General features: G+C 36.7%; 1 protein-coding gene across 4 annotated transcripts in view; it reads right to left on the reverse strand.

Annotated features, from left to right (window-relative positions):
- Positions 1-21,431, reverse strand: part of Tpp2 (tripeptidyl peptidase 2) — a 74,204-nt gene that overhangs the window by 3,895 nt on the left and 48,878 nt on the right. For 2 of the 4 annotated variants that reach the window (XM_060379837.1, XM_060379835.1), the window contains 8 exons: positions 21,320-21,416; positions 20,216-20,353; positions 18,663-18,907; positions 18,361-18,439; positions 16,551-16,589; positions 11,546-11,697; positions 6,361-6,457; positions 4,911-5,041 (listed from right to left, as the gene is read on the reverse strand). In XM_060379837.1, the coding sequence (XP_060235820.1) occupies positions 4,911-5,041; positions 6,361-6,457; positions 11,546-11,697; positions 16,551-16,589; positions 18,361-18,439; positions 18,663-18,907; positions 20,216-20,353; positions 21,320-21,416 (978 nt within the window). Of the gene's footprint in view, positions 1-4,899; positions 5,042-6,360; positions 6,458-11,545; positions 11,698-16,550; positions 16,590-18,360; positions 18,440-18,662; positions 18,908-20,215; positions 20,354-21,319; positions 21,417-21,431 lie in introns of all 4 variants that reach the window. The other 2 variants (XM_060379838.1, XM_060379836.1) reach the window with 2 other exon arrangements.

A 21,431-nucleotide genomic window follows, 5' to 3' on the forward strand; every position in this document is an offset into this window, starting at 1 on the left:
GGCTCAGTGAGTAACAGTGCTTGCCACCAAATCTAACGACCTGAATCCAATTCTGGGAACCAACCAAGCGGAGGAAGAGAATTGACTGCTTTAAGCTCTCTTCCGACCTCTACAGGCACATTATGACATGTGTACACCCATACACAAACACAAAATAAACAAACCCAAAAGCAAGTCTATGAATAAAATACTCCTATTTTGCATAGGAGAAAGCTGAAGGACAAAGAGATCGAGTTCTTGATCATGGCCTCCAGTTAGAAAGTATCAGATGTAGGACTCCCAAGTTGAGCTGTCTGGTTCTGTGATCTGTGCTCAGTTTCTAGGGTAAATTGTCTTCCTCTGGGAATGTAAAGATTTTTTTCTAGTGCCTACGTCCATGCCTGGCATAGACTAGACACTTATCCATTACTGTTCAGTATTAGTAACTTCCACTCCAAGGAACATTACTGAGCTTACTTGAGGCATTATTTCCAGTTCATGCCAGAGATGTGTGAAAACAAATGCTTAAAATGCTGAGAAAATGACCACAAGGTACATGGCTGTGGGAAGATGACCAGTTTAACAAGAAGACCAACTCTGAAGGACCCATAGTAAAACGTGCAATGTGTGAAATGCACTGGATTCACAAGAAGCAGGTGGACAGTTACCAATTCAGCAACTTGGGGCTCTGAGGCTTACTAGCTCTGCATGCTGAGAGGGAGTATTAACTTGAACAGGTCCCTGGAACTGCAGAAAGGGAGCATAAAATGCTGGTGTTAACATACAGTTCCAGACTCGATGTTCTCAAGAGCTCCAAGACCATTTGATTTTGTGAGGTCATCTAAGAAGATAGCCTCAACATCATCTCCAGTGAAAATAAAACTAGTCCATAAGATACCCTAGTTTATTACCAAGAACAATAAAAGTTTCCTTTTTTATTTCTGAACTGACATACAACCACAAGTCAGGGGTTTCACAAACTCATATCTAGCTATCCTATGGTGTCACCAGAATGGCTCGATATACAGTTTTATTCCATAGAGCCATAGGGATGGGAAGGCAGTGCTTGACATGGGGCAAAATGCTCATTCTCTCTTTGGCCACCTCGTCCTTTTACCATTTTCAGTTGTCAGCCTGAACCGTGAAGTGGTAGCAGTGCTACACTGTCCTCTCAGCCCTCCAGTTCAGGTCAGTTACTTATTCAGTATTTCTTGTGGCAACGGCTTTATTCACCAGGTTAGTTTAGTACCACGCCTGTACCTCTCAACATATAAATGAAGGCAGAATTTGATGGGCCATAGCACACCTCACTCATCGGTTCATTTAATCACACAACGCTTGGCAAAACTCATTAATTTGCTATCCCACATGTCTGCCTCCCTCAGTAGATTATACTAAAACACAAATGATTCCTCCAGGTCCCAGTTTTAATTATTTTAAGTAGTCTCTCAGCATAAACTCCACATCCCAAGCTTTGAGGTCCTCTTCAATTTAATTCTAATCTTTGTAATCCTCTGACTCCAAAGAGGGCTCCATTACTCTCCTGTCTGGGTTCTAGGTTGCCCTGAATTCCACCAGTCAGCAAGCACATCCAAGGTTTAAAGAACTACCCTTCCTCTTCTATGTGGAAATGCCTGGACACTGCTTTAGCTAATCCAGACACAGAACAGCAAACTTTGGGTTCCTTCTTGAGGCATCTACTGTCCTGCTCACTTACTGCACGGCATCAAATGCCTGGTACCATTCTTTTCTGCTTTAGGACAGCTCTAAGAGTCAGGTAGAACAACTGTCCTCATTGTGGAGAAGAGGAGTGCTTTGGAACAGACTGAATCAATAAGGGTAGTTATTAACCCAACTGACTGGTTACAGCTACTTAGGAAGGGCTTTTGGGGATGAGGGAGAAGCTGGTGATCTATGCCTGTCAGAATAAATTAAGTTACCAACAGGACACATTTCTCAAAGTTTTGGCATCCTCTGATGAAATCATCGAAATCTCATATACAGAAATATTTTCTTCCTCTTTTCTACCTTAGTACTGACTTGTTCAGTCTGAATAACTTGTTAAGCTGTGAAGCTTTGCCCATTCAGAATAAGAGTCAGACTTCCTTTCTACAGGCTTTTAAAATTTTAAATATTTATAAAAATATTTACTATAGTACATCCCACCTGGAATTTTTTTGTTATTGTTTTGTATTTTTAAGACAGGGTCTCATTATACAGCTCTGGTCGTCCTGGAATTCACCATGTAGACAAGGCTTGCCTTGACTCATGGATATCAACCTGCCTTTACTTCCTGAGTGCTGGGACTAAAGATATACACTCAAGATTAAATCTGCCAATTTAATCTTTTGAATTAGATCAAGTTTTCTCAACAGGAAGTCTTGTTACTTTCTAAAGCACTTCTTAATGATAATTTACATATACCTGCTCAATAAACATGTTCTGATCAAAACTGGTTATCCCATCATGGCCATTGTAGCCACATTTTAGGAAATGATTAATCCTAATGGCCAAACAAGAAACTAAAATTTTTAACAGATCACTGAAAAAGATCATAAAACAGATAAAGATCATGATTATAAAACAGCATTTCTATCTGTCTCCACCTCTCTTTCTCCTCTCCATCTCTTTAAAGATAGGGTCTCACTGTGTAGACCTGGCTGGTCTTAACTCACAGAGAGCCACCTGCCTCTGCCTTCTGCATGCTGGGAATAAAGGCATGTGCTAACAGATGTGGCAAGCAATCTTGCCACTTTTTATAAAAGTGATTTAAACAAAAGGAACTCTGCATGGAAAAGAGACATCTAAGAAAGTATGATGTGTGTGTGTGTTGGTCTTTTTATAGGCTTAACCTAGTTATTTCAAAATCTCTAGAACTACATTCTTCACCAGCTACTTCCCTATTATTATTATTATTTTTGATAGCCATTTAAAGTCAGTGTTGGGAGTTTTTCAAAGCACAGAAAAACTTCAACTAAAGGGGGGAAAAAAAGACTAATATACATCTGACTCCCTTTAACCTGGAGTTATTTCTCCTGTAGTTATTAAAATTTAGAAAGCAATGGCCAAAATAGTAGGAAAAATAAATGGGCCTTATTACTTACTAAAATCTCAAAATGAGTCCTATCTTATTTTATATATACCTGAACTTGAGAAGATTCTATTACTACTTTAAAAGATTTTTTATGTGTATGAGTGTCTGCAGAGTTCAAGAAAGGATGTTAGATACCCCTGGAATGGAAGTTACAGACGGTTTGAGTTGACATATGGGTGCTGGGAACTGAGCCTGGGTCCTTGCTGCTCTACATGAAACAGTTGCGCCATCTGTACCTTCCAGAAATTCTATTACTTTACAAACTATATGATGTAATAACACATTTTAGAAGGCAGAGGGGACAGGGAAGGTAATGTAGGGCAAGGAAAATAGCTTAACATGTCACTGTCAGTTTCTCCTGTATCAGGACAAATACTGGCTTTAAGGAAGTAGGACAGCGGTGCAAACCAGCCTTGCAACAAACCAGGAGCCTGGCAGGAATATGACAAAGGCTGTGTCTTTTCACTGAGTAGAGTTACAGAGGATAGTGAGATAAAGCTGTGTTTTTTCAGGACCGTCAGGCCTGGAGAAGGGAGTCTCTTGACACTCAGAGGCAGAGGCAAGAAACACACTTAAGCAGCTCCTTTGTTTCCTTTGAGATAAAAATCAGTGCTGCTCATCTTCTTAAGAAAAGGGAAATAAGGTAAAGATAGAAAGAAAAAGAAAAAGCACAGGCTTTGAAGGTAGATCTCCAAAGGTGTGAATGCTGGTTTTCCCACTTCCTGTTACAGCATTACAGGCAAGCCATTCATTCTCTGTAAGCTTCACTTTCCTCTCTCCTGAGAGCTAAGCAAATATTCTATTTTACAGTGTCTGGAGGACCATGCATTTAAAATAATCAAAATTCCCTGTACATGATCACCATTTAATAAATAGCACATACACTTTCTAATATTACTAAAATTAAAAAATAGCATCCAAATAAAAAGTTTTAAAAATTACACATCTGGAAAATATGAAAGGGTACTACTAACCATGGACTATAAAGCTATTTTACTAAGTTTTATTCCACTTGAAAACTACTACTTTTACAATGATTCCTAAAACAAAACTATGACTAAAATGTAACACAAAGAGTTCTAGCAGTTTTGCATCCAATATTTTATGTAGAACATAGAACTTTTAAAGAAAATAGTATTTCTTTTAGGTAGTCTGGTTTACCAGCTACAACTATGAAATAATTAGGATAGTAAGAACCTGGCAAGTTAATGAGCCCCGTGTTGAAAGGAACCCATACAACGTAAGAAAACTGTGATTTGGGAGAGCTAGTAAAAGGTAACGGTAGGAGCCCACAGAAGAGTGAAGAGACTGAACCACAACAGGCACTGAAGGTCCGCGCACACAGAGCATCAAGCTGTACAAAAGCCAAACTATAAAAGCTCCTCTGTACTCCTCTCCAATATTAATTCCAAATCTCCTCCATAAAATTAAAGCCAAAAAGCTTTACCCTCATTTCATTTATTTCATGAGGCATTAAGAACTAGATTTTGTTTTTTATGCTATTGGTCAGTAAATAACTTAGAAGTGAATTTCTTGAGGCAATGTCTTCTCTACCCATCCAATATATATATCCTACCAAGGGCGGCACTGTTTGATCAGAACTATGAAGCTATTCCACCTGTAGAGTAATTGGTGGCGATTAAGCAAACTATTTCCTTGGGCTGTGTTTTAAAAGGCTGAAGAAAATTATGACATTTCTGAGGAAGAATGAATAAACTGTCCGTCTTGATTTTAAGCATATTACAACAAAAATAAAAAATCCTCAAAACTAGTCCCTAGTTTTTAAACAAGTAACTAAGAAATGAGATGCAAGAAAGATTATTTACTGGTTAGGTACTTTTTTATAGTAGCTGCATCAGGCCTGGGGTCAGTCTTCATTGCAATGTAAACTGCTAGAGCGGTCTGATCGATGTGAGAGATAACAGCATTGGCAGCGTCGACAATTTCATTAAGTCTTTTCATTCGCTCCTGGGTAGAAAACAAAGGTGTATCAATAAGTGCATTAAAACATTTTCATTTCTACTGTCCCAGCCATGAAAGTACACTATATCACTTCCTTGTAGGCCTCTGTGAACTCTGTGCTATGTTTTAATGTGATTTTTACAATTTCCAGTATCCCTGAAAAACAGGCTCAGGTGCGTCCGTAACCTAAGTCTATACTTCAAAACTGAAAATAAACAAATATATAAAATTTATCAAAATTTTTTAAACAAGGGTTTTTTTTTTAATCAAGGGAAATTCCTTTGTAGCATAAAAGATTTTAGTGATAACAATCTCTATTTTATACCATGCCACATGAAAAAAAATATTTTAAATTCCACAAAACTTCATTCATAAGCAAAATCTTTCTAAACAATCACTAAAATAAGAGGAAATAAAGATTATAATCAAGACTAAAATTATGACCACCATGGATGGTCTACTTAGTAATTTTCTCTTTTGTCAAGCTGTTTTTGAGAGACCTCCTTCTAGTTCATTCCAAACCTTCATGATTTTTAACTGATGATAACCATTATGTTTCTACTTCCATTAACAGGAATAACAGCTGGCCTATGGCTCGTGTTAAGGCAATCTGGCATTATTATAAAAACTTCGGTAATAGGGCTGGAGAGATAGCTCAGAGATTAACTGCACTTCCAAAGATCCCAAGTTTAATTCCCAGCAACAACATGGTGGCTCATAACTATCTAATATGACATCTGGTGCCCTCTTCTGGCAGGCAGGCACACATGCAGGCAGAATACTGCATAAATAATAAATAAATCTTTAAAAAACAAAACAAAAATAACCCCTTTAGTAATAAAGTAGTTATAGAAGGTGTTTAGATTTCCAGCTGTCCAGGACAACTCATCCTTTAGACTAAGGCCAAAATTCAGACCTTATACTTTTTCCAGTACTATAATTTCCTTAACCAGGCAAGTACTGTTTTCACACAATTACTGCTACTACAACTCAGTAGTGGCCAGTTCTTTTTTTCGGTTTTTTGAGACAGGGTTTCTCTGTGTAGCCTTGACTGTCCTGGACTCACTTTGTAGACCAGGTTGGCCTCTAAATCACAGAGATCTGCCTGCCTTTGTCTCCCTGGGTGCTGGGATTAATGGCATGTGCCACCACTTCTGGCTGTGGCCAGTTCTTAACGATTATCTTAATGACATATTCAATTGTGGGAGATTCATTTTCAGTAGTCAGGGAGAAAAGGCAGAGAGAGATGCACCTTTGCTTAAAAGATACAAACATTAGTTTCTATTATACAAAAACCAAATTTTTAAAAAACAAGTATATCCAACCTTTTCAGCATCCAATTGATGAAGCCGTGCAACATACAGAGGAAGGTACGCAGGATATGTTTCTTTTAATTCATTGTAAATGTCACTAGAGTCCAGCCTGTGTAAAAGAGACAAATTAGAGATTTTCAATTTAAAGCAAATTTCTGTTAAAAGATTTAACACTGTTTTAGGGGCTGGAGAGATGGCTTAGTGGTTAAGAGCACAACAGTCTGTAGCTCCAATTCCAAGGGATTTGACATCTTTATAATAATGCACATAAAATTAAAAAATGTAAAAAAAACATTGTTTTACAGTTCTAGTCATTAAAATATTTCATAAGTATAATTTAGTAATAAAGACTAGTTACATATAATATACACACCTGAAAATTACTTTAGTTAGAGTTCTATAAAACATTCAGATGAAAGTATACATCAACATGGCTTAGTGGTTAAGAACTCATATTGCTCTTAAAGAGGACCAAGACCCATGTTATATAGCTAACAACTACCTAGAGTATCAGCTCCAAGATATACAATAAATTCTCCTGGCCACCAAGGGTACTACACTTACTCACAAATCCATATTCACACATAAATACACATACAATTAAAAATAAACTCTTAAATGAAGAGAAACACTATGTTCCTAAATGGGGAAGCTGAATAAACTATGTCAATTCTTTCTGATTGTATTTATTAGGATAAAAAATAACCCACATTAACATCCAAGTAATAAATAAACAACTAGAAGTACAGATAGACCACGTCTGGGAATTCACTAAAAATATTCAAAATCTCATAGAATATAAAAATAAGATTTGCAAGAATTTTTTTATAGTGAAATATTTCAATAAAGGCCATTTACACTCTCCACCTTAGTACAAAGAACAAACCAGAGCCTGCTTCCTTCTTTCTTTTCCTCCAATCATACAAAAGAAAAACTAGTATATTTTGTCTGTGTGTGTGTCTCTCTTTGGTTTTTGAGACAGGGTTTCTCCGTGTAGCCCTGGCTGTCCTGACTCACTTTGTAGACCAGGCTGGCCTCCAACTGCCTCCCCAAGTGCTAGGATTACAGGCGTGCGCCAATGTGCCTGGGGGAAACCAGTATGTTCTACAGCTTAATCACAGACAGAATCATTTCCAGTTTTCATAAATTCTACAAGAGACCTTTGCTAAATCTATCAATTTCTTCTAAAACACGTTCTGGATCAACATCCTTTTCCGTTGTTTTGTCTCCTTTTGTTTCTGAACAGCCATGCTCATCTGGCTTTGTGAATGTTATGTTTAGATTTCCAACACCTTTGCATCAGCTACATTCAGTCTTAAATGTTTCACCAGACTGAAAATTCATGTTCTAAAAACAAAACTAAGGGACTAGAGATACACCAGTGGTTAAAGTGCATCTAGCTATCAAAACCTTCCTAGAAACTTATATTCCCTAACGCTAAGCAACCAATAACCTACTTTTGTCACTACAGAGGTTTCTGAACTGGACATTAAGAGGTGGTCTTTTGTGACTAGCTACTTCATTTAGCACAATGTTTTTTAAGTAATAACATGTACCAGTCCTTTTTTTAATGTCTGATAGCGTTAATGTTTTTTTAATGTGTGGACGTTAAAATATACTTTATTATTCACCAGCTACTGAACACTTGGTTTATTTCTACATTTTGGCAATGAGTAATATTTCAGAACACTTCTATGAACACTTCTATGTATATATACAAACCTGGAAAGAATAGGCTAATCAATCCATGTGGCCTCTTGAAGCACTCAGGAGACATCATAAAGAGATTTATTCTTTAAAATCCACACCCAGAGAGGCTAAGTAACAAGAGCTCAAGAGGCGGCACCTGGATATCTCTGGAAAGGGGAAAGATTTTGTGGGTGGACTTGGGGAGGGTGGAGATGAACACAGGAGTGATGAGGTGGGGGAGGTGGAGGGATACAGTACGAGGAGAGATGAGTGGAACTGGCGGTGCGTACTGGAAATGTAGAAACCTCGTACAAGGGAAACTCCCAGAAATCCACCAGGGTGACTCTAGTGAACAAAGGTTGCTAGGAATGGGGAATACAACACCTGAATGAGCAAGCATCTTTTGTAAACAACCAAGGATTCCAGTGTAGGGATGGTGACAACAACCAAGCCCCAAAACCTTTAACCTACAATCTGTGCTGCCTGCAAGATATGCTGGGGTAAAGGTGGCACAGAACTTGTGGGATTGGCCAACCAACGACGGACGGGTCCAGCTTGAGACACATGTCATGAGAGGCACCCCCATGCGATATTCCACTGTTCTCATAGATTGACATCTAGCCCAATATCACCAGAAAGGCTTCACTCGGCAACTGATGGAAACAGATGCAGATTCCCACTGCCAAAAGTAGACAGAGCTCAGGGAATCCTGCAGAAAAGTGGGAGGAAGAATTATAGGAGCCAAAGGGGACAAGAATACCACACACACACACACACACACACACACACACGCACAGACTCAACTAACCTTGTCCCACAGACTCTCAAAGAGATTGAACTAACAATCATGGAGCCTGAAGGGTTCTGCATAAATATATATCATGGTTGTATAGCTCAGTGTTCTTATGGGACTATTCACAGTAGGAGCAGAGACAGCTGTCTCTGACTCCTCTGCCTGTTTTAGGGACCCTTTCACTCCTACTGGGTTGCCTCTTGCCCAGTGTTATTGCAACTTGATATGCTATGATTAGTTTGATATCCCTGGGAGGCCTTGCCTTTCCAAAGGAAAAAAAGAGAAGTGGATGGAGTAGAGGGCAGGTGCAAGGGAGGGAATGGGAAGAGAGGATGGTGAGGAAACTGCTGTTGGGTATAATACATGAGAGAAGAACAAATTAAAAAAAAAAAAGAAGATGTATAAGGCTTCTGCCTGCATTGTAAGAAGCTTGTTGAAGTAAGTTTAAGGACTCTCTAAAATGTGAAGCATAATACAGTACATACATAACAGTACATATGCAAGCTGGTAACATGGTCACTTGGTGATAATTTTGTGGTGTACATAACTTATGTGTTATACTTTCACAGTGGAAATACTGCAGGTTTATACTACCATAAACACTTCAACAATGACACTATGAGGCTCTTAACATCAAGGCAATAGAACATTTTCAGATTATCATCTCATGGGGTCATTGTTGTAGACAGTCTGTGGTTGATTAAAATCCTATGTGGTGGACAAGTGACAGCTCTGTTATAATACTTCTTTGTATTTACTGTTCTTAGAGTTTACTAGGGGACCTTGATGTATAAATTTATGTTTTTCAATAAATACGGGTTTTCAGCCATTATTTCTTCAGCTACTTTCTCATCCTTCCCTCTTTCTCCCAGTACACCACTATATGTACTTTAGAACCCTCTGAGATCTCACATTTCTCTGAGATTTTGTTAGTTCTTTTTTTTTTTAAATCCTCTCCCCACTTCACTGTTCACGAGGTCTTCAGTTGAAATTTATAGATTGTCTTGCTCAGATGAAGTAAGTTCTTTAAAGACATTATAAGCTGTCATTAAAAAAAAAAAAAAATTCTGTCTCACCAACGTAATATCTAAGCCCAGGCTCTGGAGCAGTGGGGAAACCATATGCATTTATCTAAGTGACAACCACAGCTTCATGGATGAGAACTCCTTCTTTCTAATTGTTTAAGTTTTTAACAATGGGTAAGTATGCATTTGTGTGGATGTCTGTCACTTGTATTTGTGTGTCCACAAAGGATAGAAGAGGGTGTCAAAAAAAAAAAAAAAATCCATGGAGTTGGGAGCTCCAGATAGTTTGATCCAAACTCTGGTCCTCTGGAAGAGCAGCACATGCTCTCTTAACTCCTGAGCTATCTATCTCTCCAGCTTATGAGCTGAGCACATGAGCTGAGGGTACCTGCGGTCTTTATAAGGTGGAACTAAGCCTCCACTAATCAGTAAGAAGGAGTATGTGTAGAATAAAGAATGGTACAGCTAGTTTTTCTTACTGGAAAGTAAGGCACATAAAGACTGTATCTTGGTGGTACCAGTCTAAATCAAGATCTGGAAGGGAAAAGGCAGTGGTCTGTAGTAGTACTTGCACATTTTAAAAAAAAATGTGAGTGTATATGTGTGTGCAGTGAGCCAGGCCACATACCCAAAAGGATGTATACATAAAGTCTGCTAAAGAGGACTCTCCCAGTAAATCATCAGTAAAAGAAAACAACATAGGAAAGAGCAACTAACTCAACTATGCAGAAGAAAAGTTTTGTGTTAAACGGTAAGCTAAAAGCCTAAGAATAAACTTAAGGAAAGCAGTGATAAGTAAGAAAAGAGTATCTTTCACGTTAAAAAGTTTAAGCTGGTAAGAACGGCCTAACATTCTAATTAAGAATGTTGAGAACAACAGGTAACAGCTCAACTGCCAGCAACAACAGCTTTTTCTACCCTGTACAGTGATCTTATATTCATACCAGAAGCCAATTTGAAAAAGATATCAAGATAAATTTTAAAATCATCTAAACTAACAATTAGACTATACTATCTGACAGGAATTTTAAAAGTATGTCCACTAGGCCAGGTATGCTGGTATATGACTGTTATTCCAGCCTTTGGGAGATTGGATGATTAAGAATTCAAGGTCATTCTTGTCCAACAAGTAAATTTTGGCCACCTGGGATAAACCAAACACTGTCTCAAACAACCAAAACCAAACAAATAAGAAAATAAAGTTAAAACTGTATGTATGAGAAAGGGTCATCACACAAAAAGAGAAAAGCTATAAACATATGTTCTAAATAAGTTATTAAATATGTTATACTGCATTAATAGTATAATAAATTATACAGTCACTGAAAAAAACTATTAAATGACAAAGGAAGTGTCGACAACAAAATTAACTGGAAAAGTACATAACCACATACACTCCTATATGCTCAAACAGAGAGACAACAGATAACAAAAGCAACGGTGATATTTGGAAAGAAAAGGTATTTTTTTTCTTTTTTATGTCCTCCAATAAAATTCTCTTCTGAAGCAAATTAGAACAAAAATTTTACACATTTTATTGTCAAAAATATAAAGTATAAAAATAGGAAAAGTTTTAAAACCTGTAGTTTTCTCATTCAGTTAACAATTTTGAGTAAAGTCTATACACACACAAAAGTTATTAGTTGCCAAAAGACTCAAGGATTGAAATCCAGTACTAAAACCAACCTACTTTGTCATCCACTGAATTTTAAGATCTCGTAATGCTTCAGTAAACTCTTCTTTCAAATCTTTCTCTTTTTCTGAATCCTTTTCTTTATCTTTGCTGCCATTCTTAGTCTTTGTTGGTGGAGGTATTAAATAATAATGAACAGGGATCACATCCTAGGAAGTTGGAAGAAAGCCTTAGGTTAATAGACTTCATTTCACACACTTTTAAAATCATTTTCAAAAGCTGAGATTCTTGTAATATGAGTTGTGCCTGAGTTGCATTATATTGTATTCCAGATCTGAAGGGTCAAAAACATCAAAAAATATCAATCTGCAATTACAGGCATACCCACCCCCAACTTTAAAAATATGGAAGCTTTTTTTATCCATCCCTTTAAAACAAAAGAGGTAAGAAGTTTTCTTGAGTGTCTTTAGCATTCTTAGCTGCACTTGACACCGTGAGAGCAGTCTACCCTGTTCTTTTACAATTAAACCTGAACAGAGGAGTAAACAAGTTAAAACTAAAAGGAGAAAAAATTCTTCTCCTAGTAAGAGGACAAGTACCATTCCTGCACTTATAAATGCATGTTCAATCTAGTGTTAGTCAGACAATAAACTCACAAGTAAATACTTTCTGAAAGTTACATATGACACACACATAAATCAAACAATAAAGCATAGAGTGGTTGTTGGGTAAGAAGGGAAACCATGCAAACAAAGTGGTCATGGAAAGGTCAGTGAAGCTAAACGAAAACATGAATGAATCTGAATAATCCAACTGAAGAGAGGAAAAGACCCTCTCTTTTCCATTTGGAAGTTGAACAAGTACAAAAACCTGAATCCAGAATATGAAAGCAGTTATGTAAACCAAGAAAATGGGCTACAGCAGTGGAGTTTGATAGAACATGGGTAAAAATATGTAGATCCTATTTTAAATATATAGAAGCCTATCAAATATTTCAAGCAAGGCAGTGATTAAAGACTTTCCTTTTTAATGACTCGATTTTATATATATTAAAAATTGGGCTTATGAAAGCTGGGCACGGTGACGCACATTTGTAATCCCAGTACTCTGGGAGGCAGAGGCAAGCAGATCTCTGTGAGTTCGAGGACAGCCTGGTTTACAAAGTGGGTTCAGGACAGTCAAGGCTACACAGAGAAACCCTGTCTCGAAAAAATAAAAACAACAACAAAACAAAAAACTGGGCTTATGTTTTTGTAACTCTTGATGATATAAGTCTTGAGAACAGACCACAGAAGGGAAAAGCAGAGGTAGGAAAACAAGTCAGGAAACAAGCCTAGAAAACTCTACATTGTGTAGAACTAAATAGTAGGTTGTGGAGACAAAAGCAAGTAATAGATAGTCTTTGAGGTGTTTGCCAAGTGCTTACATCCATGGCATGACTAAGACCTGCAGGGATTAAGAGAATAGAAGAGAGTAGACCTAGTAATATTGCTGGGCTCAAAGATGCTCTAAGACAGGGACAAAACCAAAGAAATTTGGGATTTCGAAACATTGAGAATGACCATAAAGAGTGAAGTAGCAGAGATAGCAAATGGCTGAGACAGTGAAGGTGCTTGCTACTGAGCATGATGACCTAAATTTGATTTCTGGGCTGATCTGGTGCGAGGAGAGAACTGACTGATGCTAGATCCCACCCTCTCCCCCAATACAAATACATACACCACTCCCCATACAGAATAAAGAAGTTAGTTCACAGCAAAAAGAATGCAGTGATCAACTGCTAATCCAGATGAAAGATGCTGAGGAGAGACTAACTGGAAAATTTGGCTGTAAGGAGCCTGCCGATCACCTTGGCCAAGAGTAGTGTCCCAAGATGAAAACCAAAGAAGAAAGAGAGGACAGAGAAATAGACTTCAGTTCTTTGAGAAAGTTCAGAAAACATATACCTTAATTGGTTTGTCTACGGTGTATAAACCTTTCCTATAAATATATATATTGATTGGGAAATGGAACCAAGTGGTTAGACTTAGTTTCTGGCCAAAACTGATTGTCTTTAACTAAGTCATTTATTAAGTCAGCTTTTCAAATTCTATTTTTAGGTTTGTATTAAACTGCTAAGTTATTATCTATATTCACTTTAATGAAATTTCTAACATTGGAACAAATTTGTATTACCAAAAGGACATATACTGCCCTCACAGAAAAACATGAGTGAAAAGTATTTCAAAACCCTATTCCCCCCACCAAATAGGTTCTTTATGTGTAAGCACATCCATTTTAACAACATTCTGATGATTCTGGGGAACAAAGTGATGCAACAGTGTATGAGGAATTATTGCTGTAGCTCTGCTATTACTTCACTACAAAATAATAAGCACCATTTTTTCACAATCCATTTTTCACAATATATTCTCTGAGGTAAAGGGACAAAGGCTCACATACGGTCCAAGCTAGAAAAGAGAACAGGTCTGCTGTCGGGCCCGCTCCATTAGAACCCTGTCACCTATTGTCCTCCTTTCCTCAGCCCCACCCCTTCTGTTTATTGCTGAGACCAGGTATTGCAACAGAGAAGCCAGGTTGGCTCTGAATTCATGACTTTGTCTCAGAGTCTTTACTCCCAAACCCTGACAATGTTAGCATGCTCCACCATGCTCAGCTTTCTTCTCTACCGCTTTCAGGTCACTTTCCTGGGTAGGTATTGCCCCAGACAAAGCAAAAAGGTATTTGAAAAACCTGGCCCTACACAATCAAATTCTCACAGAATCAGCTTCCATCTCATGTGTTTAGCACAACTGTCTAAGAAGTAAGGATAAAGAGTCACCAATATTTACTTAGGTCAATATGGTTATTTTGCCTTTGGAATCAAGTTCTTCATACAGGGTGTTACACAAACTGTCCATTACCACTTGCCTGGCAGTCCCTACTCACTCTAACAGTAATGGGAACCCCTTTAGCTTGCCAAGCTGGGAAGCAGGAGACATTTCCACATAGAGAACTATGTTTTCGAAGGCAATTTGTCCCCTGAATTTCAAAGATAAGACATTTGTTTTAGTACAGAAGACAGAAAACGGAACTTAATGAGTAATATGTTAACATACGAAAAACCAAGCAATGCCTATAAAATAAGATCCTACTTCAAAAGCCTGGTAGAGAAGTTTACAATCTTAAAACAGCCAGTAACCAGCACAGTTAAAGTGTTGGCAAAACCTTATAGAACACTTCACAAGCCTTTTCCATTATTAAAATTACAAATCAATACTTTAAAACCCCAATCTAAAGAAAAATGGGAGTTCTTTCAATAAAACACTAATCAAGAGGAAAATGGGAGGTGTTTTAACTCGTAACATCATGATCATAAACTCTTTATTTAATATGCATTTTTCAACTCACTTTTTAAGAGTCATATGAGGTTATTTTAATAGTAATGATTTTGTAACTTAAATCATGAATAAGAATATGAATAAGATAAGAATGAGACTATTCATAGCAGAAAAGCTACAAAGTGTTGAACAGGAAACTTAGTATTTATAAAAGTTGAAAAATATTTAAGTTATCCATAAAGTATTTCAATAGTGTTCAAACTGAAGAATATTTTTCAGAAACTTAATATTACCTGTAAAAGCAGTAACTGCTCAGTTGACAACACACCATCACTTAGATTTACTTCAAAAGGCCCGATTTGAGTGGCTCAATTATTAAGTTATTAAAAGCTTTATACCGCTCAACTATTTTAAAGAATATCACTGATGCCATTTATGATTAAAAGTATCTATATTATTTTACATCAAACTGTATTTCTCTTTGTAATTTTATATTTGTTTTTTAATACAAGTCCTAGACCTGTCCTGTCCTGTGTACTTGTACTGATAAGAAGGAATGAACAGAAGTAACTCTAGTTCCCAAGTTTATTACACAGGTGACTCTAGTTCCCAAGGTTATTACACAAGCTTTATTCAGCCTCCAGTAATAATCATCTCATTCTTCTATTGTACCTTGTAAAACTTTAGCACAACAAAACTTTCCAGGCCAACTAAAAAAATACAAGTGGAAGAAAAGCCATGCCTAAACCCTTACTATGTTTTCCGGTTCCTGGGGAACCTTTCAGACTGTCTTCATGACAACTCGAAGAATTATAACTGATTCTCTCACTGCGATGCCTCTTAATTAGAGACCACTGAAATGCTAAAGGAGATCAGTGGCTCTTCCTCAAAGTGTCCTTTTCTCTGTACTTAGAGAAAAGATCTTAAGTTAAATGTGGTTCCATCAGTCAATACAGACTCTTACACGCTAAAGGAAACCAAGTAGAACCTTTCAGAGCATCAAATCTGTGTGTATTTTTATTACAGACTAAGGTTTTGGTTAGGAGTCCATATTTGCTATTTTTTTTTCTGTCCTCCCAAAACTAGGATAAATGTAAGAGCAGAAACTAGTTTATTAACAAAATCATTTTATTTAAAATGGTTTTTAGATTTTCATAGGTTTTTTTTCAAATTGTCTTACATTTTAAAATATTTAATATTTGTGTGTGTGTGTGTGTGTGTGTGTGTGTGTGTGTACACACAGGCAAGTGCCATGGTACACATATGGAGGTCAGACGACAACTCTCTTTCCATCATGTAAGTCCTAGAGATCAGACTCAGGTTGTTAGACTTGTCAGCAGGCACTTTAACCTACTGAGCCATCTTGTCAGCCCTAGATTTTAAAAATATCTAACCACTTTGTTCTCCATTGTTTATTACCACATTCATCTCTTTATGGCTCTGGATATGGAAAATTTCAAATTTTTGAACCTGACATTTTTTTTCTATAGTAAGAAGTGAGAAACAATAAAAACTGTCCATACCACTGGAAAAATAGGGGTTACAGTTTAAAAACCCTTTTATAGAAAGGCAATATGCCAATACTGCTTGTAGGCATTGACTGAGAGAACTATACTGCAGAATGTAAAGAAAGGAAACTATGGGAGAGATTCTTTAAAAATAAAGATTTATAGAGAAAAAAAGTTTAATTACTATGTAAATAAGGCTTTAAGACATGGTTTTTAAGAACTGACAATCAGTACCTTTTTAAATTTTCCTTGTCGTTTTGCTGCAGACTGCCCCTGGGAGTTAGAACGACATTCTGTAAGAAAACATGCATAATCTACACAGGATGGAGATACCACCTCTGCCTAACTTTCTTCCAGTTTAACATTCCATCTGTATGTGTCACAGTACTCAGACGGGTCAGATCTGTGACCAAATGGCATGCTTTTAAAGACAGCAGCACTGCCATGCCAGTTTTAAAAAGAAAAATGCACTCAAATGTGCCATTTTAAGGCAAAACTTCCAGCTTTTTAGTTAAAATATTTAGTGATCAAACTCCATTAGCATTAAAACATTAAAAAAACATTTAAATTTAGCTGACAGTCTGCAGAGTACGATTGTATATAGGAGGTCACGATCATTACACAAGCCTATGTCATCCTTTAAAAACAAAAACAAAAAAACCCCACTCAGGGATACTATGAAAGGCAGAGTGAAGTAAAAATCTCATTTCCTTTCTAACTACCAAAACGTAAGAAGTATAAAACTGATGAGGAAAGTTTAAATGAAGAACCCAATGGCAATTATACTAACTCTTTAGATTATTGCTATTTTCTTATAAACGACATTTCTAATGGTGGTTAGCTGGCTACAGTCAATTGCAAGCACTTGTAATTTCAAAATTGCCTCTAACAGTACAGTCAGAAAGTACTGTTTCTGAATTGTTATGAATTCTTTTCTGCTACACTTTTCATGAGAAGTGGACTTCTGAGATGTGCCATCTATCATCTGGGTGGAAAATTCAGTTGTAGTCCCACAGAAGCAGTTATCTACGTAAATCCACAAAAAGATCTATGATAATTTCTTAAATCAGTTCAAGAATAAAGTCCAGTATCAAGTGCCAATTTACTTCAAATGACACTGAAGTATGTGTAAGTAAGCAGTACACACTGAAATGCATCTTGAGAAATGTCAAGGTAAATAGCTCTTTCTAAGCACAAAACCCCAAATTATTCTTCAGTGACTGTGAACATATGACCTTGGTTGAACAGAGACAAGGAATAAAAATTAATTTCAAGATAAATGAGATGAGTTCATTCTGACAACAGCATTTTTAGATCCCAGTATTAGGTAAGGAGACTTACATAGTTTTGTATGAACTAATGCTAAATGAGAAATGCAAAGATGTAAGAATTATATTACACTAACATGATCTGTTATAAATGGTGAGATCCACATAAACAACATTATCTGCAAAATACTCTGTAATGAAAAGATGGAAAAACCTGAAATGCCTATAAAATTCTAATGAGTTATCTGTAAACTAAAAACAAAAAGCATCATTTTGAAACATAAAACGCAATACCACAATAAACACCTTACATTTATCCGCATAATTATAAAAGATCTCAACAAGTCTTCACAAATGTGAAAGTCAACATCCATTAGTAAAAATTCTCCAGATTGGTTTTTTCAAACAAATAAAGAGAATCTGACTTATTCCAATCTTTACAATATACTGGTCAAAATTCTAGGGCATGCTGTAACTTTACATATCACATTTACTTCAGCCAAATATGATCTGTATCTCAAGAAGATTAGGGACTGTGATGGGATAGGTTCAGGGCATAAGGCTTGTGGGAAAGAACATAAAATATTTTTAATGACACATTTAAAAGGATACCAAATATTAATTCACCTTCAATAAAAGCTCAAGAAAAAGGAAAATAACACTTATTCTATTCCCTCCCTGTGTGTCTTCTTTTCCCCCTTCTGAACCAAGGATTTATCTTCAAAGGGATGGGAAATTTAAAGCAGGTACTTTCAGTGTAAAACACCAGTACTTACAGCTTTCTTTCCAAGCTCAGTCTTTGACAATGTCAAGGAGCCTGCAAGGTAGCATCCAGGTCCTGCCCCCTTAGGTATTCTAATGAGAGAATTAAAAAGGGAAAAAAGTAACAAAAGAAAAAGTTTCACAAAAATACTTAGAGGAAAACCATCAAAATAATTCCATACTGAAATGTTTCCCATGTCCAAATTTTCAAAATTCAAATTGAGAAATAACTTCAGACTACAGTGATAGTAAATTATAAATCTAGATTAATATATGAACCACAATGTCATTCATCATTATCATCATCATCACTTACTTATCATCTGGTAAGGAAGTAACAAAGAATGGCTGGTTATATTTGGGTGGTAATGTCAAACTGCTGGATTTCTTCTTTCCTAGAAGTGCAAGGCTATGATTTTCATGAATATCTAAGCTCAAGGTATTAGACAATCTATGAGAAACAATAAATGGAAGATCTTTAAGACGATCCAAATCACTGATTTGCTCATGACGAATCTGTAGCCGAATTGTATAATCTCCTTTCTCCAGCTTCAAAGAATACTAAAACAGAAAACATTTGGAAAAAGTAAGTGTAGCTCAATAAAATGACAGTAAAAGAATAAAAGAGACAGTTCCACTTACAGAAAGTACAAGGTATGAGACATCTATATATGAAATGTCTAGGGTGCTGGTGAACAGGCAGAATTAACAAGATCAGGCGGCTTACTCAGGGTCACACAGGGAGTGAAGAATGAAGGCGCTTAAGTGAGGTCTGACCCCAATGCCCTCATTCTTTCCACCCTAGCATATCTACACACTCACATAATCAATGTTTATACATAACAAGGAAAACAATGAAATTTTCATTTATGGGTCATCAGAAATATGAAGTAGCAGTCAAAAAGGCAAAATGAGCTTCTGTATATTATGTAAAACAAATATCCATGTGTTTGGACATGTGTGACTTCTGGTAAACTTCACATTTTAACTGTGAAGTGTCACACCCCTTTATGATGAGAGGGAAAACAGGGAGCCAGTGGGGATCAAGGAATGTACAGCTATTACATTCCACCTTGCTCATGAATAGGGAAGCTGTATTTTGTAGACAGAGTCTTCTGAGCCAATGTGAAATGTAACTCAAGTAATGCCTCACAATTCCAGTCTACAGCAATGAGACTGATGCTTGCTTGACAGGAAAACTGAGATCACTCCTTAAATGATTAAATGCAAAAACTTCCATAAACAATTTAAACTATTCAAGAAAAATCATGAGCATTTCAGGAAAAGTATCTCATATTTCTTCAACTAAAGACAAAATTTCCAAGTAGTTACATGTCAAGAGAGATTTTTTTTTTTCCTTTAGTAACATGGAAAGCAGTGCCTAATATGCAGTTCAATGTTCAGTAGACTTCCACATCTGAAGGTAACTAATAAACAAACCACCAGGCTACTGATTTGCTAACCCTAGTATTCCACTCAGACCTTAGATCACTTTACAGTCTCCCGTACCTCACTTACTGTCTTTAAAGCTATGGAAGCACTGGGTAGGAAGGAGAAACACAACAAACAGCTGCACTGAAACTACAGGTCTAATCTAGTGGCAAAGTGCATGCTTCAGGATGTGCAAAGTCCTAGCTGCTGCCCCTTTTCCTCAACTGAAAATGTTCTGCTGGCCAGTGTTTATAAGGACCCTCCTCTAGAATGTAGGAGAAAAGTTGTCAAGCCTGTTCCTTAATAACTACAATAAGCAAAAGACATTTCTATAGGTGTAAAAAAATTGAATGAAAAATTATGGTATTTTAAAAAACTTTTTAAGTGTTTTACCTTAACAAAAATTTGGGGATTTATTAATTCTTTTACAATTTATACCTGATGTGGATAGGCATCGCCTGAGCCCATCTGTCTTTTGTTCTGGTCAAAAATAATCCACAATTGGCTGTCAAATTCTGATTCATATAACAATTCACAAAGAAGTGGACAACTAGGTGTTACTTCTCCACTCTTGGGCTATGAAAAAAAAAAAAGAATTATTGATATGTTTATATATAATATATAATACCATTATATAAATAACATAGTTTCAATGAAGTACCCCAAATACATTCTTATAAACACTTTTTTCAAAGTGTAGGGCAGCTACTATCTTGGCATAAAATAGATGCACTTTTGCAAACTTTAAAATATACAAACCTAGTGCTCTTCCTACATACCTACAAACACCTACACACACACACCTCAACAAATATATGTAGCTCTAACATATAGCCTCTAATTTCTTTATAAAATTGGAATGTAACTATTTACTAAAAACTACTATTCTGTAACATTAAAACTAAATTCACACTATGCTTCAAAAAGTAAGCATAACATGAAATGAACTCTTACTGATTCTAAAAAATCCCCTGGGTCCAACATTTACAATGGTCTCAATTACTTTAACTACTGATACTTCGCAGAGGGCCATCGGGCTAGGTGTTACAATCAGCAGGAAGCTGTTGTGGTCAGGACATGCAGTATCTCTCACACATGCTGAGTACTTGGTGGTACCCAGCAGCTGATGCTGTGCTCTTTAGGAGATGGCTGAAATTCTAGGAGGCAGGGACTCGTTGGAGGAAGATGGGTAGCAGGGGGCATGTTCCAATTTTTATTTACTGGTCCCCTTCTCTCTGCTTTCTGTCCTTTGAGAGTTGAGAAGCCCCTGATAATGTTCCTGCTGCCACTGTATATTGCCTGACTACAGGCCCAGAAACATTGAGCCCATAAAGCTAAAGAGTATGGCAGAGCAACAATTCCTTCCTTTACGTATTTTCCCCCTTTATTTGTCCTATCATCAACAACAACAAAAAAAAAACCCTCAATAAATTATGAACAAAAACTAAGTCACCAAGACAACCCATGTCTTTCCATCTGTGATTTCATAGTACATAAAATCAGAGTTTACTGCACAGGTATATTTTACTAGGAAACACTTACCTGATGAAAGCTATATGTCAGGACCATTTCATAAAGCTGGCGATTATTTGGCAAAACATCTCTTGATCCTAAAGGTCTGGTTTTTGCATTTACTGGGCTGTAACAAAACAAC

Source organism: Meriones unguiculatus, chromosome 3 (assembly GCF_030254825.1).
Source record: "Meriones unguiculatus strain TT.TT164.6M chromosome 3, Bangor_MerUng_6.1, whole genome shotgun sequence".
Lineage (NCBI taxonomy): Eukaryota > Metazoa > Chordata > Mammalia > Rodentia > Muridae > Meriones > Meriones unguiculatus.